This window comes from Colias croceus, chromosome 17, assembly GCF_905220415.1.
Source record: "Colias croceus chromosome 17, ilColCroc2.1".
NCBI lineage: Eukaryota > Metazoa > Arthropoda > Insecta > Lepidoptera > Pieridae > Colias > Colias croceus.
Genome location: NC_059553.1, coordinates 8,566,205 through 8,591,618, shown reverse-complemented (window position 1 = coordinate 8,591,618; position 25,414 = coordinate 8,566,205). Strand labels below are relative to the sequence as shown.

Here is a 25,414-nt window from a genome sequence, read left to right as displayed (position 1 = left end):
TAAAATTTAAGTTTCTCATGTAAGTGACTTCATGTCTTAATGGGAATAAATGTCTTTAAACCTTAAACCTTAAGTACATTCTATCATCTTAACCCATAAGTGTTTAACTGTGTTTATAAAATAAAACGCTTCTATCTTTACCTTTTAAGTCATTACATGTATATTACCATACCTTGTCACCCCAATAAATTTCTTAATACAAACCAAATTAAGTATACCTTGTTAGACCAAAAATTCAAAATTCCATTCTACCCGCATTAACACACCTCCCCTCCACAGCACGGCAACGCGACAACATCGAGCGAGACGTCAGTCGGCACGAACACGGCGACGGTGGCGGCCGCGCCGGGAAGCAGTAAAGCGCCCACTGCTAAGTTCAGACATGGATTGCTGCAGCTCATGATCCACACGATCGATCCGATGCACGACGGTGAGTTAGGTATGCACCGCTTCGCTTTCTTTTTTCGCTTAGTTAAGGTGATTGGGCAATCATAGGACATGTTGAAGAAAGAAACGTTATGTAATAAGGAATACAATCAACTTAAAACTTTGTATAGTGTATGTAGAGATATTCCAAAATTCCCTGATCTTAGATTTCACTTACCATACGTCAAATTTTATGTATGAAGAACACATAGAAAGTATCTGGCTTTTGAAATCAAAATAATAGCATTAAATAAATGTATTGGTTCTTACAAAATTCCCACTAAAACATTTAACACTTCAAAAAGTTCCTAGAAAAGTGGCAAAAGAAAAATCGTCATATAAAATTCGCACAATAGTGGAGAAGCTATTATAGCAATTCTCAAAGCATTCATTGAGATAGCAAAGACACACAGAATTGCTTCTGAATGCCTCACTCAAAGATGGTAACTTCTCTTTACTATTCAATAAGAATTCTTTGATAACCATTCAAAAATATTGCATGGAAACTCAACCTCTGCTTATAAGACGAAGATAGAAAGGAACGTCGTATATGAGATTTTACTAACGACTAGATGAAACTAGGCAGTATTACTTGTATCATTGAAAATGAAAATGAAAAATTTCTTTATTAATTACAAGAAATGTTACATAATATAGTTACATGTTCTGCATTGAACCCCACACTAGGATCCCCTGTGTTGTGGGGCTCAATCTCTTTCGCCGTATTAGGTACCTACATAAAAATATTTCAAAGTTTAATTGCCATTTAAATATTAAGTGTGCATATGTGCGTGTGTGTATGCGTGCGAGTATATGAGTGTGTGTGTATGTGTATGTGTAGATGTTGTATGAGTGATTATTTTAATAGTCGGTAAATGTTTGAATTTATATTTTAATCAAGATATTATTGTAACGAGATTTTCAGTTTCTAAGTAGTCTAGATTTAATAGCCAATTTGTAACATATTTTTTACAGCGGAACTTGGTCATAGGAAAGATATTTAGTTTTTTGTTAATTATGGAGTATAAGTGAGGTCCCATGAATATAAACGCCTTGCTACCGAAAGACATATTACAGCTATGTTTCCTCCATGCAGGATTTCTTCGAGTGCGTTCGTTCGTTATAATTGTGTTTGGAGCTATTTTATGGAATTTTAGAATTACTGCTAGTATGTATAGCTGACGCACCGTTAGTATACCAGCCTCTTGATACAATTCTTTGGTTGGATATCTTAAATTCTTTTTAAATATGGTTTTAAGAATTGCTCTTTGCGCGCGCTCAACTTTTATAAGATGACATTTTTTTGCGGAACCCCAAGAGACGAGACAGTAGTTTAAAATAGATTGACAAAGTGCAAAATAAGTCATTTTGATCATTTTGATATCTGCAATTAGTCTTAGTTTTCTAAAAATGTAGGTTAATTTTCTCACACGTGTCTTTACTAAATCAGTTTGTAAATTCCAGGTAAGGTGTTTGTCAATAATCACACCTAGATACCTTATATAGGTGACATTTTCCAGAGCAGTACATTTGCAGTTGGAAGTGTCATTTTGACATCTATGTATTGTTAGGGATAATTCTTTCGGGGCATTGGTCCTATTGCTTATATTAAAATTCATAAGTTTGGTTTTACCTATATTGAGGCTAAGCAAGTTGTGGTGGAGCCAGTTGGCGACAGTTTGCATTCCAGTTTCTGCAGCGCTATACGCTTCCCTCCAAGATCTGCCATGGAAAATCACAGCGGTATCGTCTGCGTAAGCAAAAATCTTAGCCTGGTTGAGTTTGAGTGAACAGAGTCCATTTACGTAGAGAAGAAAGAGCGTAGGACTTAAGACACTGCCCTGGGGAACTCCATATCTTATTGCAGCGGGAGAACTTAGGTATTCACCCAGGCAAACGCTTTGTTCTCGGTTGGATAGGTATGACGTGAACCAGTCGAGTGCAGTACCCCTAATGCCAAACAACTCCAACTTTCGCAGCAGGATGGGTCTGGACACCGTGTCAAAAGCTTTGGCAAGATCAAGGAAGACGCCCACACATTTCTCCCCGCCGTCGAGTCTCATAGTTATGAAATCCACCAGATTTGTGACGGCGTCCTCCGTTGACTTGCCATTACGAAATCCGTACTGATTTACTGAAAGCATTTTATTTTGTTCCAGGTATTTAAGCAATCTTTTGTTTATTAGCTTTTCCATTATTTTTGAAACTATTGTTAAAAGTGATATAGGTCGGAAATTCGCTAAACTAGAAGTATCTCCACCTTTGTGTATTGGGCAAACATTTGCTAATTTCATATGAGAGGGGACTATAACAGTGGAAATGCTAAGATTGCATATTGTGTGATTGGTGCAGAAAGATCGGATTTAGCAAGTTTGATAACACGGCAATTTATTCCGTCCCATCCGGGAGCGGAGTCATTCTTCAAATTTGAAATTATGTCACTCACTTCTAACTCATTAGTAGGGTTTATAAAAAATGACTTATCAGGATTTGTGTGTGATTCATCTAAATTTGCAGCTAATTGAACTAATTCAGTCTCCGTTTTATTGATTTGCTTCATCGTTTCTTTAGCTAGTTGTTCACCAATATTTGCGAAATAATCATTAACTTTGTTCAGGGTCCGAGTAGAATTCTGGTCAGAGCTGAAAATGTCAAAATAAGACGATGTTTTATTGTTTAACTTACAGATATATTTAATTGCATCCCAAGTCTTTTTAATGCTACCTTCAGATTTTTCCAAAAGTCCCTTCTCATATGCGTTCTTTAGGTTTTGTATAGTATTATTGCAATAGTTTCGGTAGTCTTTATAGCGTTTTTGAATAATAGGATTTTCTCTGTTTTCTTTTTTCCTTGCTTCTATGTGCAGTCTATCTCTTTTGCGAATGCATTTTAAGAGGTTAGAGGACATCCAGGGTTTTTTAATGCTTTTAGAATTTTTAATAGGTACTTTAAGGGAGTGGTTTTGAATGATTTTACTTACTTTTCCTGTAAATTCTTCCAAGGCTTTTGAGGGGTCATTGCAATTAAAGAGTCTGGTCCAATCTATAGTTTTTACATCACTTGTTACACTGCTATAGTCTATTTTTAATTTGTATTTGGTTCCTTTGGCTTTTACCGCTGACTCGTTGGGAAAATTTTTACTAATACCAACTAAAACTGTATCGTGATCAGTCAAACCAGATTCGCAGACGATCACTCTTGTCATATGGTTTGTCTTAATGAGAGCGTGATCAAGACATGTACGGTCATGGGTAGGCAGCTGATGACCAGGATAAAATCCATGATGTTCAGATACATCAAGATAATCACTGGCACGACTGTCTTGAGTGTGGGTGCCGATATCGATATTCATATCTCCTATTATTATACCCGTAGGCGAGGTGCACCTTTGCAATATATTATCTAAAGAGTGACAAAATTTTGTAATATTGCGATAAGAGGGAGACCTATAAATAGCGCATATAGTAATATCAAGGTTAACTCGAATAAGCAGACAATTTGATTCTTCAAACGGTGGTTCTTCGATCGTTACTTTGAGTTCTTCTTTATAGAGGATTGCTAGACCATCATTTTGATTTAAATGGTTATAGGAATACCGACACTTATAACCGTTCAGATGTACTACAGGAACAGTTTCATTAAGCCTACATTCAGTCAACACGATAATATCCGGTAAAAATTTAAGTCTCGTTAAAAATATAGTAAGATTATCAAAGTTTTTTTGAATACTTCTGATATTCTGAGTTAGGATAGTAAATTGAGATTGTAAACTGCCTAGCAGTTTTACACAATGTTCGGGAATATCCGTTTTAAAACTGGAGTAAATCTCAGTATTATCAATGTCATTGAATAAAACATCTTGATTAGCCATTTGAAATTACATAAGAATAAAATGTGTTACAAAAGGGCGGGTCTTCGTTTAATAATAAAAATAAAAATATAACGGCAATGTTTCTGTTAAAGAAAGGTAAGTACGTTTGTGTGTGTTGTGTATGTGTATTATAGGCAGTGTACATTGATTTACAGTATGAAGTAGTTAAAGGCAATAGTTTGGCAATAAAAGAATATAAGACAAAATAAAGAATACATATTTTAAAAGTGACAGTATTACAAGGGGGGAGAAGGTCCGAGTTGATTTTTGGATTCATTTTTGGAAGAAGCTCGAAGTTGTTTAAATGTGTCTTCGTTTTTAACAATCGTATACCGAGAGCCTTCCTCTTTGCGTAGAAAAATTCGACCATCAGAAATCCAGCAATAGTTATATTTTTCAGCCAGTGCAAAATCTCTAGCAAGAAAGAACAACCTTTTCGTTTTTTTAGTGAGATGTTCAGAGAGTTATAATAAATAGTTTGAATATGTTTTCCTTTGTAGAGCATTCGGTAAGAGTGGTAAATAAATGCAAGTGTTTTTATGTAGTTTTAAATAAATAATGCTTTGCTAAGTTCTTATGATTGCCCAATCAATTTTAATTATAAATAAGTAACAGTACATAAGCATAATCTATTTAAACGAAATAAAAAACAGGTTAACTATAATTGGCCATTTACAAACTGTAGTAGTATTTTACAAAATGAAGTGCTCAAATTGTAAATTACGCTAATGTACTGTAATTTTATGCTTAATTTATTATAAATGATACTGTTTAGATTTAAAGCAAAATGGATAAAGCCAATGAATTTTTAACTTTTTAAGCTTTAATAAACACTGGATATTTTAATATATTATGGAGCAACACGGAAAGTAGGATATTTATTATTCGACAAATAATATATTTAAGATTTTATATTATTCTAAGTAGTTAGGAGAAAAGAAAATACAAGGTTCTATGGAACAAAACCAGCTAACCTCTCGACTAGCTATTACTGTTTTTAATAATAAACAGATTTACCTATTATTTATTACATTTATTGCATTATTTTTAATCTACATAATAATATGTCAAAATAGGTTACATATTCATAAATCCCATCAAATAGAACAGATAAAGGGTTAAAAAATATAAAAGATTACATTTTTATTGTAGAGCCGTGTTGCTCTTTCCACAAGCAATTTTTATTTATATTTGCCTAGTCAAAACACAGCACACTTTAAAGTTCTTTTTTAACGTTGGTAACCCTTAAGTGCTTGTCACTTGTCAATTCGCTTATCCGCTTTTCTGTACATAATTTCTTACCAAAATATTATTAAAATCTAGCAACACACCTCTTAAATATTCTCGCAACATATGCATATTTATTGCAACATAGCTGTTATAAAATGTTTAGCTCAAGATTTATTGTGTTTTATTAACATTAAAAAGCTTTATAAAATTATTTATTATAAATATTATTGTTTGTATGTATATCGCATATACATATTCTACGATAATTCGACAATTATCAATTTCAACAGAAACAATGCAAATCTCCAAAATCCGATTACTTAGTACATTTTAATTAACATGCGCAACTGAATTGTTTTAAACTCATGAACATGTGTTACGTGTCGTTCCTATTTACATTTTAAAATCGAAGAAAACTCTTATCTACTATACCATCAACACTGATATCTATAAGTGTTTGTACATATAAAAGCTTGTTTACAGAGTTTTTTGCATTTTCGTTGTTTGTACTTTGTATAAATGTACTTATGTGTAATATTAACCAATATAAGTACTCGCAAGCAAAATGATGAAACGTCACCAAGGTGACACTGAACCTGCTCCAGCAAACTTCCCCTGTCCGACCTGCGGAAAAGATCCCGCATTGGATTGTTTGGAAACCAGAAACATTGCTCAGGCATAGCACCATAAACCGTCTGTAATAGACGTACAGGCCAACGACGACGAACCAATATAAAAACATGTACTTAATCATATGGAAGAAAAGAAAAGAGAAGAAGAGTCATCAAAAGTAGCACATGCAGGTTTTAGTAATTCAAAGTACTAAAGTTTTTATTACTTGAGTGCTTTTTGTTACTATTGCCTGCGTATGCTTACATCGACGAAAGAAGAATCGACTAGTTTTTTAAAGAAGAATGAGAAAATAGAAGAAAAAAACTTTTATATGTAGTACCTATACAGATTATACTCTATTATAATGTAAATAATTTGATAGGTATGTACGAATGTATGAAATGTATGAATGTATTTTTACCCGACTGGGAAAGTCCGGTAATGTTTTTCGAGTCTATGTATGACACGCCTTACAGCCCAAACCGCTGGACGAATTTTGACTTACGAAGTATCCTTCGCGTTGTAATCATCAGAAAGATAGTTGTAAAATAGGCTAAGTTAACAGTCGGGTTTTATTTTCATAATAATTCTTATCTTTATATATATAAATCTCGTGTCACAATGTTTGTCCTCAATGGACTCCTAAACCACTTAACCGATTATAATAAAATTCGCACACCATGTGGAGTTCGTTCCAACTTGAGAGATAGGATAGTTTAAATCTCAAATCTTAGAGAAAGCGGGCGAAGCCGCGGGCGGTAAGCTAGTTTCTCTATAATTTTGTATACAAACGTTTTGATTCATTCAAATATTAAAGCCATAAATTCTGAAAGCTCACTTCGAAACAATTACGTTGCTAGTTCGTGGAATCCGTACCAACTCTGAGGTTTTCTTATATCTATAAGTATCTATATCTCCATCATCATCATCAGCCCATATTATACGTTCCCACTGCTGGGACACGGGCCTCCTATGAGGGTACAGGCCATAATCCACCGCGCTGGCCAAGTGCGTGTTGGCGGATGACACATGTCGTCGAACTTTTTAATTCTTCGACATGTCGGTTTCCTCACGATGTTTTCCTTCACCGTTCGAGCAGTGGTGATGTTACAACATGCGCAGATAAATTGAAAAATCAATTTATTTCCTGCACGCTCGCCTGGTCTCGAAACCCGGACTTATCGATTCGAAGTCCGAGGTCTCACCACTGAGCCACCACTGCTCTATATCTCCAATTCATGTTATATTTAGAAACGTTGCATTAAGTATAAACATTTGGAATTGGCTCAATTGTGGCTATAACTGAACAATAATTATGAGTTTGTTTTAAATTACAAGGAAATAACAAAATATTATATTATCTGATGTAGGTAGTCCACAAATAAGCAGTTATATAATAAAATAATTCAACCTATACCCTTACGTAAGTTACAACTTAGTAGGTAATACTAAGTAATACTAATTTGTTACTTATATTACATAAACGTTCACAAGTGATAACTGCGTTAAAAACAACCGACTTCAAACTTGCACTTGCAACATTTACAATTACAGACAAAAATGCTCATAAAATAAAAACTACTGGGCCTATCCGAATAAAATTTTTATGGGACCAATTCGACACCATCCCGTATCGAACAAAAAAATAGTGAGTAAATCGGTTCAGAAACCTCGGAGTAATCTGTGTACATACATAAAAAAAAAACATACCGGCCGAATTGATAACCTCCTCCTTTTTTGAAGTCGGTTAAAAATATATATATTCCTGGATGAGCAGACAGACAGATTAAAACAAATGTTTTGTTTATAGGGACAGGGCCATTAATTATTATAATAAGCACGTTAAATAATTCTGGCCTAAGAAATATACATAAAAAAAAATCCAAAAGATAATGGGATTTTCTGTGGTTTTTTCATAAGAGAGTAAGATAATACGTCACCTGATATCAGTTTCATAAGTGACCATAAGTCCATTAGTAAGAGAATCTAATATGGGATTATAGATATGGGATTGTGGTGTATAAAGTAGAAGGATAGTATGACAATATGCATAAATGCGATATGAATTATGACATACTAGCTCCACACCTCGGCTTTTATTGTATAAGCTTTGTTCATTCAGAATTTTTTAATTTTATTTCTAACATAATATACATATTTCATCAGTCATAAGTATAATGTACAACTTTCTAATAGACAAAATATTTATTCTATTGACTTCTTTGACTCTTAAGCCCAAGTTTAATCTATAAATAATAGACTTTATAACATCATGTACCTCGTAGGTAAAACTGTAGAACACAGTTAATACGAAATTGTTTAAGAGAAAAGAAACTTTGAACACCTTTGAACCTCCCACCGAAAATGCGTCACAACCAAGTCACAACCAATACTAAATTCCGTACACGGAAGCCTACGAGATAAAAATAATCAACATTACAAGTAAGTTAGTTAACCCAGCGCCGCTTGGTGCAAATCGTATCGATTCTGTGAACTTGGCAGCTTTTCAAACACAATCAGATCGTGAGTTACGGCCAATTGGCAGACGTTTTAAAAAACGCAGTTGGTCTGCGTGGTTGTTAGGAGATTGGTTTTACATTGGATTTTAGGTCTATGCGATGTGCTGGCCTGCCCCCCTAGCTAAGTGGCTTTCTGTTAGCGTAGCGTAGATACGTTTATCTACCGCTTACGTCAATCTCATACATTCGTAGTCTATTCTACTGAACGCTACGCTAACAGAAAGCCTATTGGCTAGGGGGGCTGTAATCTATAGCGAAAAGCCATATCGATGACATGTGAAATTAACTAAAATAAAAAAGGAAATCTGTACCTAGTATAAGATAGCTTAAGCAATTGCATATTGGCGCGCAACATATCCTTAAGTTTACGATTAGGACATAAATCATGCCTTTATTTTCACATAGTGCTTTCTTTCTTCCTAAAACCAGACTCTTTGATACTAGATTTAATAGTTATAAAAGCAGTCAAACTTTTAAGTTAAATTGTACCTATTCAATTTTGAACCTATTCTTCGCCAGATTCCAAACGAATAGGTTTTATTTTTCTTTCTACCAAATACATATTTAGTATTTCCACTCCTTAAATGTCCTCTCTATTTATCTCTTCTTCCACTACAGCCAAATTAACCTTATTAATACCAAAAAACACTAGTTCTCGCGTAGTCACTAACAAACACGCAAACTTTAGCATTATTACTTGCAAATGCTAAAAGATGAAACAGAGACCATTCCGACAGCACAAAGTTTTCTGATGAAATAGGCCTATTGTTAACCGCGATAATCCGAACCGTACATTTGCTGTTATTTACATAAAGTCCCAGGCTTTGTTGTGGTTATCGTATTTTTGCATATTTCCGAGATCCTACTAAGATTTATAAAGCCGAAGTTTTAAGAGTGTATGTTTGACTCTTTCACGCGAAAGCAATAATTGGCAGTGATGTAGTTCTAGCTTGTTAGCCACAATCTATACATATAATAAATCTGTAGAAGGGTCAATTCTGTACATTGAAAATATTGAAAAAATAAATAGCAGGGGGTGTTACTGGATCGATATATCAAACCCAAATATGTGATTAAAAAAATTTTTGTCTGTCTGTCTGTATGTGAAGGCATCACGTGAAAACTAACGGTTCGATTTCGATGAAACTTGGTATAATTATACCTTATTATCCTGGGCGTAAAATAGGATACTTTTTATCCTGGAAAAATACGTAGAAAAAAATTAATCTTAATTTTTCAGTTTTATCCATAGACGTTGTTCTTTAGAACCGCGAACACACGTTGCGTATTATTATAGGCCTAGCCGTATTTGGGTCCAATAGATATTTTTAAGATGTAATTGTCAGAGTTACTCAAAATGGAGAAATAAACCATCCACGCGAAGACCGACATCAGCGCGGACGGAGTCGCGGGCGGAAGCTAGTATCACATAAAAGCTTTATAAATACTGCTTTTACGCTTCATAACTATTTTTTTATATTTTATAAACACTTAAACTAGTGGGATGTGATCTACTGAACTTTTCAAAGATTTAAAAGTCTTATTAAATAAATTCTTTCGTCATAATATCTTTACTTTTCTTCTTATACTCGTAATGGTATTGTTTTTAATAAAAAAAACGTTCATATCCTATTGATACACTCTTATTTCGATATGAACAGTGAACATATTTGAATAAAAACACGTACAGTACAAAAAATAAGGAAAGCCATAATCTGGCTATAATACGTTTTCAATAGCTATTTTTCCTTTGAATATTTACAATTACTCTGCTTACTACTATAATTATAGAAAGAGTTTATTTAAGAAACACTTAAAAATATACCTACTACATTTTTCGTAATTTTGATGTAAAACTTCTTTAGGCACGTTGAGAGTAAATTTTCGAGGTCGCGTCATGGCATAACCTTCATGTCATGGAGTAAGGCGACGATTAACAAGTGATAACTGCGTTAAAAACAACCGACTTCAAACTTGCACTTGCAAAATTTACAAATACCTACAGACAAAAATGCTCATAAAATAAAAACTACTAGGCCTATCCCAATAAAAATCCCAATTTAATTATGGGACCAATTCGACACCATCCCGCATCGAACAAAAAAAGAATCACGGTACAATAAATCGGTTCAGAAACCTTGGAGTAATCGGTGTACATACATAAAAAAAAAACATACCGGCCGAATTGATAGCCTCCTCCTTTTTTTTGAAGTCGGTTAAAAATGCTTTAAAACTTCATTTTACAACTATACACCACAACAAAAGTAATTCATTAAATTGAATCAGAATATTCTTCTTTCTATAGATATACATCTTCCATTCAATAGAACATTACTGGCATTTCCCCAAACGAATAACTTGTATGCACATTTAGCTATGAACCTTGACATTTATATTTAAATCTAAATATTCTTCTCTAATAATATCACGACATTCTTAGCGGTTTAAATGCGTTGACCTCAATATTCATCCCCGTAATACGACAAATACTAAACAATACAACTGACTACAATTCTAAAGCCTAATGGCAGCTGGCCAAATGGTTGGGATTCTTAGCTTGTTTTATTTCATTACAAAATTCTGTTAGATAGACAGGTGGATAAAATATTAATTAAGCTGACGCATTTTTATCAGTTCACGCGTGATTTTCCGCTCCTTTGATATTTAAAAGTGGTTAAAAGAAGACCCATTTGATGTATAATGCAGATAAGAGAGTTTAAGGTTGTGTACATACGCGTTTTAAAGAAGAAAAAAATCAAACTATAGATGTAACTTTTAACAGACAAAATCAGAAATACTTGGAATATAACTGTTCTTCTTTTCCTTGAATGAAGTCAAATTGTTTTTTACTTTTACACAATATACATTACTATTATACATTATTGTTATATTTCTTTCAAACTTAAAGCTTATTATTTAAAATTATGTTTTAGAACAAGCTATGATAATCCTCTACATCATATTTTCCTGTTCAATAATTACATTAACTAGAACTGAACCAAACTAAATGTAACAGTTAGTTAAACACACTCCCTAGACTTCAATGTTTCTGCACTAACTTAAACATAATGGAATATTAATTGTCGACAAATGATATTGTCATTTTTATTTGTATGTAGATTTGTATATAATTACCATAATCACAAGTCTTGTTCTTTTTAAAAAATAAAGACGTGTGGCACTCGGGGACTGCCGCGGTAAAGCTATTGCATAGCATGCCTTCAAGCCACACCTACGTGCCCGTCGGAGTGGGAAGCGTGAGGATTTTTCGTTACGGAATTTGTGGATTCGGTTCCCGCGCTCAAGGCCCGCGATAGAAGCTATGCAATAGCTTAATAAAAAAGACGGGTTGCACTCCGGGAGTGGTATCCGTCTTACGCATAGAATGTAAGGACTAAAAAAAAAAACATCCGTCTTACGCTTTTTCGATCAGGCCACGTGTCCTGACGCGAGTTTAAGATTTTATTCCCAACGCCGCTAAAGAAGTTTTCACTTCAAAAATTTAAAAGAATCTTTACATGTTTCGTCGTAGTCTTTGGTCTAAAATAATCTTGGGCATAAAAATTTCTCATCTCTACAGGGAAAATGTTTAAGAGATATTATAGTTTAGCAATACATACTATCGCATAGAGTATAGACTATATACTCTGATACAAAGACGATCACCACATTATTGGTTAAACTTTGTATATTTATTTGAACATGTTTGTAACGTCAATGGCTACTGTAGACAGTAGACACCTATTGCCATTAACATTGGATGTTGATCCTCGTAAAATATTGTTACACTAGTCACTCTGGATAAGCTAGGTCACTCTTTAGTGCACCATCTGAAGGTAAACAATGTATCTCTACATTATCATAAATGAATATAACAACTGATCTGCACTATACTTGCTTTTCACGCTTAAAAGTCGCAACAGTTGATAAACTATTATCATTAAGACAAGACTATATAAACTCAGCATATTAACACACAGGTTAACTATTTTTTTGTTTATAATAATTCTTAATGGAATTTTGAACGTTGACCACGCTAAAAAATTACCTTTCTGTATGTTTGCAATTTGTATGTAACCGACTCTTTTAGACTGAATTATGATTTTGAACGGTCAGATTTGTCTCAATATTTTTACACTTATTATGGAGACAATAAAATAATTTCATAAGTGCGCGCGTGTTTTTTAACAATATAAATTACTAGCTGCTCCGCGCCGTTTCACCCCCGTGGCTCCACTCCTGTTGGTCGTAGCGTGATGATATATAGCCTACAATCTTCCTCGATAAGTAGGCTATCTAACACCGAAAGAATTTTTCAAATCGGACCAGTAGTTCCCGAGATTAGCGCGTTCAAACAAACAAACAAACAAACTCTTCAGCTTTATAATATTAGTATAGATTTAACCATAAAGACGTGAAACCGCACACATACATTACCGTGACCTCTTTACTCTAAAGTAAGGTAACAATGCAGTTCTACATCAAGCCAGCACTTAGTCGAGATGCCATGGCCGGCGAGCTCGAGCACCCTACAGCTTGTAACGTCCGCTCTAGTTAATGCAAATATTATATTTTGGATCGCAATTTATGCCTTTTGGTTATCGTTACATAATGCATCTTATTTTATTAAATGTCGATTATTTTAGACAAAGAAAATAGGATTGATGTAACATTGTTATTGCTAACACGTTTTCAAAGAAAAACCCGCATAGTTCCCGTTCCCATGGATTTCCAGTATAAAACCTATCCTATGAATTAATCCAAGTTAACCTCTATATGTTTGCTAAATTTCATTGTAATCGGTTCAGAAGTATTGCGTGAAAGAGTAACAAACATACACACACATACATCCATACTCACAAACTTTCGCATTTATAATATTAGTAGGATAGGATAAATTAGTGCTTAGTATAAACCTATCATATTCGATGGTATTTTTATTGATAATACAGATAATCTTAGTAACCACTTATACAATGGTTAAGTGTGTAGTTAAGTAGATACGATAGTTTATTTCAAAAAAAAAAACAACAGTTTTAATAAGAATGTTTAATATAAACTATAACATCTATCCAACAAAGCATTTTGCAACTGCACTATAAAATAATACTTATACATTATTCCAATGAATCTTATTAGAAAGAAGAAATAAATATCATATATTTGACTCTGCAGAATTTTTTCTATTCTTTATAAATTTATATTTATAAAGCATTTGAATGCCATAAAAACCAAAAAATATAAAGACAATACAAACTAAATAAATGTACAGTAAATTCAGTATTAAATAATTAAACTAAATTACATAGTGCTAGCACCCACAAACTCTTATAAATGATATTTCAAACTATCATTACACATAAAAGCGCGAAACAAGTAAGTCAACGAGGCAACTCTAAAGAAAGTCAACCTTCATTGAAGCAACCAACGATATTAAAATAATGACTGTCTTTACTGCCCCGGATGTTTATTCATTATGCTATTTGACCGCTTTTAAATAGGTCACAAGTCATGGCTATATGTTTTAAAACCTCACATATATTTATGCGCAAATATGGTAAAAACTGATGCAAAACGTTAGTTGACTAAACCTACAGTGAACTTAGATATAAAACTTTCTGATAACAAAAAGAACGAATAAAAATTGGTTGTCTGTAAAGTCGGTTTACTGACGATAGTTGAACGTGACAACGATTGTGCTTCATTGTCGCTCGTTCCGCGCTCTCGCTTGCACTTCAAGCCTTACGGAACGCCTCAGAGCGAGGTAACGCCGCTTAAGTCATGTTTTTTCGTGCGTGCAGCCGGCTCTTTCGAATTATAAGACGTTGTCACGTCAAAAATTATTGGTCTATTCCTTTATCCTTTAAACATATTTAAATAAATATATAAATATATATAAATTCCCGCCGCTTCCCAATCCGCGCACAGCTTCCGCTTCATTATTAATATTTAATCAATTATTGAATTCCGTCTTCCCCCTTATCCTATTCTGGTAGGCAACAACCATAACCTCTGTTATGGTCTATGGGCGATGCAACCTGCTTACCATTAAAAAAAATTAAATAATGATAATTCCAGTTTGAAATCACTCGTTAATTTATGTAACTAATTTGCGAATTATCGTGATAAAGCCTTGAAATATCGTTCTTCCGATACAAATAAATAACAAGAAATAAACTGACTATTTAATCGCGTTGTTTTGACATTTGAGAATGGAATTCCTGTATCGAAAAAGGGAGGCTCTTCGACCGGTATACTCGACTGTAAGGTCCCAATGAATGATGTTGGAAAGTTACATCCTCTGTAGCGAAAACATTTCGCTTACACCGTTCACGATTCAGAGTAAGGTGTCGCTATTCAGGTATTACAGGGTTGTATCACAATAATATAGTTCACGCGATTGCAAGAAACCTTAAAAGAGTTAAGTTGTTTACATGTAAATCACATTAATAGTAATCCGTATCCGATATTTTGTCAAGCTGAATTAATCCTTTGATTTATTTAGATTATGTTAAGTGATGCGAGGAAATAAAATGGGAATACTGAGGTTATGAAACTCTTGTTAGATAAGTAGACAAAATACGCAAATGTGTGTTTAGGTCTGTAGTTTTTGCGTGAAAGGACAAGAAAAGGTCATTTTCTTATCCATACAAATATTTGAATTATCGATCTATTGTTATACTTATAATATTAGTAAGGCTGAAAAGTATGTTTGTTTGAATCTCTAATCTGAGGAACTACTGGTCCGATTTGAAAAATTCTTTCGGTTTTAGAAAGCACAATTATTAAAGAAGGCTATTATAGGCTACAGGAGCGGAGCGATGCGGGTAAAACAGTGGGGCACAGCTAGTGTATAATATTAACAGAATATAAAAATATGCTCATTCCAATAGCTGTTCCTATAAATCAGAAATCTAACTTTATAGACACATAATTTACTTAAATAAAGTTGATGATTAAAAATACAAAATGATACAAAAAATCAATTGAAACTTCGTTGAGATAATAAAAGTTTTAATTTAAAGAAAAAGTACTCTAACTTTATTCTTCAATTCTTTCTTAGTTTAAAATCGTTCCCTTTGCTTTATTATTTCGAACTATGTTCCAATAAAGTATATTATCGATTACTAACTGTGCCCCACGGTTTTTCTCACAATGCTCCGCTCCTATTGGTCCTAACCATGTCCTAACATAATGATAATATCTAGCATACTATCTTCCTCGATAAATGGACTTTCTAACACTGAAATAATTATTCAAAACATAACACTAGTTCCTGAGATTAGCGCGTTCAACCAAACAAACAAACTCGTCAGCTTCATAATATTAGTATAGATTATTAGTTGTCCCCGCAAACGTCGTTCTCCCTTTACTCTTATTACCTACTTAAGGGTATGGAAAATAGATATTAGCCGATTTTTATGAGAAACGGACCAACCGTTTCGGAGAAGTATGGTCACGAGAATTTTATACATAATGAGAAGAAGATAATATATTTACTTTAAAACTCTTATATAATATTCTAGTTATAATAGTATTGAGTGCACGTCAACAGTTATCTAAAGTGTAACAATGGAAAGTTAGGTCACAAAGGCTAACTTTGTATTTATTACCAATAGCGATGTCCACAAACTTGAAGCCATTATCTTAGTTAAGACGGACTATATTGTATAGAATAGCTTCAATAGTTATATGAAACATAATACACATGATACAAATAAATTCTGAAAACATTTATAAATTTACTTTGTCAATTATTATAGTTATGAAAAAGGGTTTAGAATTAAGTAAACAATTAGATTCCAAATCTAATTGTTTATTTAATACTATTTCCCTAGTAAATAAGTGCATTTGAATAAAACTTTAATACAAATTCTTACGTTCTTGAATCATGACTCGTGATAATAGCCTAATTACCATTGTTTCACATATAGGTACTTTAATACAATTTTCAAGGTTTTTGCCATTTTAACAGTCAGATACGTTAAAGATATAATATATCCATTTGTGAAACTTGCTTTAATAATTATAAAATATAAGTTTAATTCACATAAAATGCAAATGTAATTTACGTAACGATAAACTAACCAAAATTAGCGCCCATGAAATGTGGAAGGTTTTCGCTCTAAATAACTCGCTCGTAGCACGCCGCTACGAGGCTCTACGTTACCGTAGAAGGCCGAAGAAGGCTACACGTACTCTACAGCGTACTGGATAATTGCCAAACAAACTACTGTAATAATAAAAGTTTTTTTTTTGTATGTCCCCAAAACTGTGCGACTGTTTACTTTGAATTTTAAATAAAAGTTGTGGCAGGCAAAGGACTTTACGAACTGTAATTTTGTTAAGAATATTTTTTCTTTTTGTTAAATAATGTTATGACATGGTTTAATATATTTATAATGATTATTTAATACATATTCCAACAGCTTTTCTTATTGCTAATTGCAAGTGTGAATACAGATATAAAAATTTGATAAATTATTCTAAGGAACCGCGATACATGGTATTAAGCTAAGACTAAATAAATTTATTTATTATAATTATAAATTATTTTTACGAATATTACGATACAATTATTAAATCTTGTACTTTATTCTTGCTTCCAATTAAATATACACTAGCATTAGGTATTCACTGCTATTTAGAAGAAAAAAAACAGTTAGCATTTCCGTACTCAGTAAATAATGAACCATACCAGCTGACATGCATTTATCCTACATTTCCCCGGGATAAAGTACCCAAGTCTCTGAGCCATAAAATTGCGGCAATCTATACAAAAAATGACGTCTATCCGTCCCACCGTTGCGAAAACTGGGACAAACATACTTCCGCATTAATATCTATAAGTACCTACTAATATTATAAAGCTAAAGAGTTTTTTGTTTGAACGCGTCTATCTCAGGAACTACAAGTCCGATTTGAAAAATTCTTTCGGTGTTAGATAGCCCATTTATTGAGAAAGGTTATAGGCTATATATCATCACGCTAAGACTAACTGGAGCGGAGCAATGCGGGTGAAACCGCGCGGCACAACTAGTAATATTATAAATCTGAAGAGTTTGTTTGTTTGTTTGAACGCACTAATCTCAGGAACGATTAGACCGGTTTGAAAAATTCTTTCGGTATTAAGTAGCCCATTCATCGAGGAAGGTATGGATATATATCATCACGCTAAGGCCAACAGAAGCGGAGCCACGCGGGTGAAACCGCGGAGCGCTGCTAGTTATTAATAGCAGACTACTTGTATGAGAAAACCTATTAAAAGTTTTGGTAAATGGTTTACGTAATAAAAAAGCAGTTTAAGTTTAAATGTTTTATGAAAATATAATGCTTGTGTGACTTGATACTTTTATTGTGCTATGGAAAATAACGAAAAATACTCTAGTAAAAAGAGGAAAAGATAATTTGTGAAACACATGTGAGATGCAACTGTTTCATACCGCAAGAGGAACGGGACTTTATTAACGGTTGTGCTGTATATCATCTTTGAAATGGAAGTCAATAATTCAGTTTATAATATGCTAATAACATAACTGAAATAAATCCACTCCACGTTGAATAAATGTTTAAAATCGAGTCGTTCGAAAATCGAGTCGTACGACTGTGCGTACGACCAATAGCTTTCAAGTTCGATGCTCCGTCAAAAACGAACGAAATATAATAGTTTATATTCAGCTAGGTATATTACACCCCACTTATTATTATTATAGCTTTCAAAGTTTTACTAAATTATATTGACATGCTACTACACCAAGGGTACTTTTCCTTTCCAAGCTCCCTAAAGGACCTTTATAAGGGTATAAACACTTGATAGTCAGTCTATGACCACACTCGCCGTGAAGTAAACCTTTGGTATTTATAACGCATTAAATTAACTGCATTAGCGAGTTTATAACATCAGGCAATCAATATTCAACAAGAACTTTAAGCACAATTTTAATTAAAACAAAACACCTATTGTAGAAACTTCACGTTGGTAATAACTATACTGTACAATGGACTTTTAATCATAAGAAGGTACAGTTCGTACACGATTTTTACGAATTTTTGTAAGTACTACAAATTTTTCATATATCGTTCTACGTTTGATACAGGATAAACAATATTTCTTAATAGTAACGTGTTATATTTATAAGTTAAGGCTCAAGAAGAACTGACTGATTAATCAACAACAAAAAATTATGAACAATAAATTTAGGACAAAGCACTTCAAGCCCTAACTGAAGACCTAAGAAATTTTAGAAGGATAAAAACAGCAGGATTCGCACGTCGGAATGTCTTTTATTCAAAGGCTTACATTATTTAAGTCCTAAATTCATTGTCAATGAGCAAAGTTTGGTTCCGGAACAGGCCATATCGCGGTATCTGCGCGGCTTGACCTACTTCGAAGGGACCAATTTTACTTTGTATACTTGTATGAGACTTGTACACAGTGCCGTAGCAAGGGGCTGAGGGGCCCCAAGCCTGGTCGGTATAGGAAATATAGTACAATAAATATATACGGAAAATGGTAAAATATACTTTTCTAGATACCTATTAGAAACATTGAGTATTAATTTTTACAGTTGTTCTTCTTGGGCAATGGTATGATGTACAAATTAAGTATATTTTAACATTTATGAGGTTTATACATAATAGCATATACTATAGTATATGCTAATAAGTATATATTCCTGTATAATATTCCTGTTAAGTGTGCTAGTTTGGCAATAATTATAATTATTCATCGTAATGAGAAGTAAAACGTTCTTTTTTTATTATTTTTATGTATGTCATACAAAATAAGACAAAAATATAGTAAAATTAAAAAAATATATATTTAAAAACGGCTCGTTGGTATAACCAATTTCCTATACCTACTATAATTATGTAATTATCCTATGGAAATTACGTTAAACACCGTAATTTCTAATTAATTAATAAAGTAATTTCTAGAAAAGGCCTATAAACTTAACAGCATAATCGTTATTATACCTACCAACCGATATTACCCTAATAAACAATATAGCCTTAATAAATCCTTAAAATATTGCACACATTATAACTAAACAACAGTTTTCTACTAAGAAAAGCATTATCAACCCTTTAATACTCATAATATCCAACCATACTAATCCCACTTGGCTCGATCTAGGTAAAGTAGACGAGAAAGCGACCCAACTTAAAATACACATTACAACTAAACAACAGTTTTCTACTAAACAAATCTTTCCTACCAAGTCAAAAATCTTAATAAATTCTTATACTAATCCCACTTGGCTCGATCTAGGTAAAGTAGACGAGAAAGCGACCCAACTTAAAATAAGTACATATTACAACTAAACAACAGTTTTCTACTAAACAAATCTTTCCTACCAAGTCAAAATCTCGATAAATTCTTATACTAATCCCACTTGGCTCGATCTAGGTAAAGTAGACGAGAAAGCGACGCAACTGCACGCTATCGCGTCTCTCAAAGTGCTGCTCGAAGCAACCAAGCCGACGGCTGGCGGCGCGGGCGCAGCGGCCGCGAAGAATGCAGCTGCAACCGCCAAGGAGACCCCGCTCGATCTGCCGAACGGGGGCTTGGCTGATGTTCAGCTGGATGTTATAGAAGAGGTGAGTTTTTTTTTTATATTTTATGATCTATGTTATAATGATAGATATGTGTTCTGTGATTCTATAGAGTATAACAGTTCGAGCTAGAGTGATAAAATATGGATGCGTAAAGAATTATATAAAAATGTAATTAAACATTAGCTGTTGAAGATTTTCGCGGGAAAAATATATAAGTAGGTATGTCGATGATTCTAAAATTTGTTGTAGCTTCTATCGCAGGCCTTGAGCGCGGGGACCGAATCCAGAAATTCCGTAACGAAAAAAAACCTCACGCTCCCCACTCCGACGGGCGGAGGTGTGGCTTGAAGGCATAGCATGCAATAGCTTTACCGCGGCAGTCCCCGAGTGCCACACGTCTTTTTTTTCCTTATACATGAATAAGCTTTTTTATGTGTCTAGCGAGAAATACACATTTATAAATATTTATTCACATTCAGTAATAAAAACAGTAAAGGATACATCAAGCTACACTATTCTACTAAGAAAAGAAAAAAAATCAACTAAGAAAAACATAATTGCGAATTTCGACGAAAGAGCCGCGTATGTATTCAAATGCAATAAGTCAAGCGCCTATCTTTTCATCACTGACCTTACACAATTATGAATACACACACAGACTTATATTTAAATGCGGAAGAAGCTTGTAGATATGTAATCCTTATGGTTTTGCGGGTTGTACACTTACAGCGGTAAGACCATAGCTGTTCATATATTAAATTGTATCGCTCTTATTTTGTAGTCCTGTATTTTTGTGCGCAATAAAGAATTTTTCATTCTTCATTTCAAGCTTTACGTAACACACATGTAACTTGGCCCTCGATACTCTAAGGGCCCTTTTGAATACTGTGTCAGTCGTGCTGTATCAACTCCACTCCGTATTGCTGAATTGATGTATGCCAAATTGTATACAAAACTGACCTTTTAACTATTTCTGATTCAGTTTTCTAAATAACAGGCTCAGCGATTTCTTAAATTTTGTTTAGAAAGATTCGTATTTCAAATAGGTATATAAACGATTTATAAACAAAAATAAATTATTTGATTTATAAAATTAATAAGACCATACTTACCACACACTTACTGACTAACCAAGACTGTCGTTCCAATAATATGGTAATACGTTGTAAACTTGTTCACTTTATACCCACTCATATAGTCAGAAATTAGATGTCTTGGGTACAAAGTAATACTTATGTACCTATGCTTTGCCATTGTTCTTTTAACATATTTCTTTATTTTTACAAATTGAATACTAGCTTCCTCGCTATACTATTTGTAGATCCTAAAATATCTCCTTGCCAGAAGTTTTCATAAATGTTTCCATATTTTAACCGTAAAACTGTAACACACAAACACATTCATAACATAAAATTATGGATCCACAAATAACTGTAACAAATAATTGAAATCGTTTAGCCAAGAAAATTTCAGATAAAACGGGATGGAAAACAGCCAAGACGGTATTATAAAGTAGATAAATCACCACGATACAAGCATTAAATGTTTCTCTTACGCCCAACTTTAAGTTGGGTTCAAGCTATCTCGTAGTTAGCACTTGGCAAGTCCTACGACTTAATACTCTGCGCGGTATTTACCATACACACATACTTGTATAGTAAATGAGAGCTGCATTTAATGAGGTAGGTATGACAAAAGATGAAGATCTTTGTTTATTGAGGTTCAAATATTTGAGGTTCTTTACATGCTGTAACTTTGGAACTGGTGTCTATCTTTAACAAAAATTGTACCGGATAAAAAAAAACATATTTGACCATATTTGATGGTGTTTAGAAATTATTATTTGCACACTAAACTAAACATATTCCTTATGTTTCCTTAAATGGCGATGTATAGCGCTTCTTAAAAAAGGCTGCTTGAATAAATGATGGAGTTTGATATTTTGATCACGAAATTAAAAACACGATATTCTTCCAGCTTCCAGCATCTAATACTTTCCCAATCCCCTTTAAGAATTATTGAAGTTCTTCATATTGTTACAGATAGGAGACCTAGAGGACGACACGACGCCGTTGGACATGTCATGGCCCTCTGGTTTCCGCAAGCGAATAACGTATCTGTTAGTCGCGCCAATTGTCTTCCCGTTATGGATGACCCTCCCGGACACGAGGACACCGAGAGGTAAGACTACATGAATAATAATTAATAGAAGAATATAAGAAGATTCAATTTAATGATGAGCAAAATAAAATGGTGATTGATGGGCAGAACTAAGAATTTTCCAAATTGTTCTAAAGTTAGTGCAACTGTGCTAGACGCAAATTACCATGCAGTAGGATATAACCATTTTATTTACCTCTAAATAGTGCCATTTGCGACAACTTTTATTTTTCTCTGGCCATGCGAGCGAAGCCGTGGACAATATCCAGTAAATAACAAATAATACCAACGTTTTAAGCAATAAACTAATCTTGACAAAATGCTAGGAGATTAACTAAGGAGATGTATCTATAATGACAGTGTTAAAAGATTAGGCCAAGGCAATTTTGGCAGCAGTACGACGCGACGTTGAAATGTTTCCTAACACGTTCCATCTAACAAGGGATCAAACCCACACCTTAAGATATGTGGGAGTAGAGTAGTGACAGAGAATATGTCAAAGCAGATTTATGGCTTATCTTTTTAGAGTACTTTGCTAAATTCAGCCGAAATAGCAATGTCTGTGTTTATTTGGCTATTAGTTCATAAAACATTTCCAAACCTTTCAATAAGATTTATCATATCTAAAGTAGGTACCATATACTATTACATCAAGATGTACTGTAATACTTCTATCATATACCAGACTAGCTGTGCTCCGCGGTTTTACCCGCAGTGCTTCACTCCTGTTGGTCTTAGCGTAATGATATATACCTATAGCCTTCCTCAATAAATGGGCTATCTAACACTGAAAGAGTTTTTTAAATCGGACCAGTAGTTCCCGAGATTATCGCGTTCTAACAAACAAACAAACATACTCTTCAGCTTTGTGGTATTAGTATAGATTTGCAATACAAGCAGTATCCCAAATCGACGCAAATGCATTCCTTAATCTCCAGCATTACAATCAAGGCCATTGCAAGCATAACATCGTATCTAAGACAGATAGCGTATATAACGTGTGAGATGCGATCAGTCAGGAGTTTAATGCAATTAGCAGCTGAGCATTCAGAGCCGATTTGATATTGACAAGCCTCCATTACGCCAGAACAATTGAATTTGCTGCATTATTACTGCCAGTGTTGTAAAATAATTGCCTATTATATTATAATATGGTTCTATATCTCCTAGGGCCAAAGTCTCCTAGTTTTAGAGTCCGGTGTTCCTTTCTAGGTTATGAGAAAGTCTTTCTACTTTTTAATTAATTGCTACAACTTTATAGATGTCGATTTTTGTCCAATTGATTTAAATGATTGAAATATTAAAGTATCTTTAGTAAAAGAAAGCACGCTTGATTCAGATTTACTTTTAGTCATCCATTATAAAATTTTGACTTTAAATAACAGTGAATTATCATATTTTATTATGTTAAAATCCAGACCCCTCCCTCTTCATATACTTTATAATATTAAATCGAGGTCATTAATTACAACCATTTCTCAAGCTAAAATGTCCATAACTTTAAAGATACTTAAGTAAACCAACAATAAAGCATTGTGTTTTTGTGTTATATCCATTTTTCTGCTACTTAGATTCATCAGAGTGTAGCTCATTTTACTCACAAAGTACATATCATATTTCTGCCCCATTATTCAGTATTTTTATTAAAGAACTAAATCTCCCAAAAATGTCCAAGAAACAGAAATGTTCCTTATTACAATATTATTTCTTTCTTTCCAGGGAAGAAGTTTTTCCCCGTAACATTTATAGGTTCGATAGTATGGATAGCGTTTTTCTCCTACCTCATGGTGTGGTGGGCAAATGTGGCGGGGGCAACCGCTTACGTGCCCCCAGAGGTCATGGGGCTAACGTTGCTCGCTGCGGGCACTTCTGTGCCTGACCTTATAACTTCTGTGATCGTGGCCAGAAAGGGCTTCGGAGATATGGCCGTGTCCAGCTCTGTTGGGAGCAATATATTCGACGTAACTGTAGGGTAAGTATTTTTTAATGTGTGTATAATTTTAAGCTATTGCATAGCTTCTATCGCGGGCCTTGAGCGCGAGGACCGAATCGAGAAATTCCGTAACGAAAAAACCTCACGCTCCCCACTCCGACGGGCGGAGGTGTGGCTTGAAGGCAGCATGCAATAGCTTTACCGCGGCAGTCCCCAAGTGCCACATGTCGTTTTTTTGTACATATTATGATGGGTATGTTTATTGTTTCTTTACTAAGTAGGCATTCATGGTAGTGCGAAACCATTTTTTTAGATAAACGGTAAACAGTTTTTATAGTAAATGGCATGTAACTAAAGTCAATCCTTACGATGGAGGATCGTCGTATAATAGTCTCAACAAAATCGGTCCACACGTTTCAAATATTTGCTAAAACATAAACAGACAATGAATTGGTCTTTGTAAGTACAATTCATAGAAGTCATCACGTATTACCATGGACCCAATAAATATCTAGGTATTACAGATTACTTAACAATTCAGTCTTCAACTTTATTTTCCCAGATTGTTCAAAATAGTGTTACTACAGATACTACTATACTAGTTCCCAGGTTCAACTATAGTATTATCGCAGATACTACTACTTATACAAGTAGTTACTAGCTTTACTAAGAATTATTTTACACAACTATTCGCCCTTATAGCTCAATCTACATAAAGGGCCTTACTATAAATTTATTGCAGATAGAAGCAGGAACGTTCGTATTAATGGCTTTCCGATACAGATTTCCTAGGATTAAATTCAGCTAGATACAATTGCAGTGCTGATACAGCGACCTAATTAGCTTGAGACGTTTTGATGTATGTCTGTGTGTACACCGTGAATGGTTAATGCGATGTTGATGAAATTGATGATAATTATAGTTTATGTTAGGTTAGATATGAAGTCAGTTTGTGTTTTATATAACTTCCTAAATGGTGAAAATTGACAATGTTTAAACTTTCAAATAACGGATCTATCAAACAATTTTTGAAGTGAAACTGCTTTAGGCGCGTTGAGAGTAAAAATTTCAACATCGCGTCATGGCAATTCGGTCACGTCATGG

General features: G+C 33.9%; 1 protein-coding gene across 3 annotated transcripts in view; it reads left to right on the top strand.

The window, feature by feature from the left end:
- Window positions 1-25,414, top strand: part of LOC123699387 (sodium/potassium/calcium exchanger Nckx30C) — a 73,250-nt gene that overhangs the window by 37,723 nt on the left and 10,113 nt on the right. For 2 of the 3 annotated variants that reach the window (XM_045646332.1, XM_045646330.1), the window contains 4 exons: window positions 280-439; window positions 20,069-20,259; window positions 22,260-22,398; window positions 24,097-24,349. In XM_045646332.1, coding sequence (XP_045502288.1) covers window positions 280-439; window positions 20,069-20,259; window positions 22,260-22,398; window positions 24,097-24,349 — 743 coding nt within the window. The remainder of the gene's footprint in view (window positions 1-279; window positions 440-20,068; window positions 20,260-22,259; window positions 22,399-24,096; window positions 24,350-25,414) is intronic. The other variant, XM_045646331.1, reaches the window with a different exon arrangement.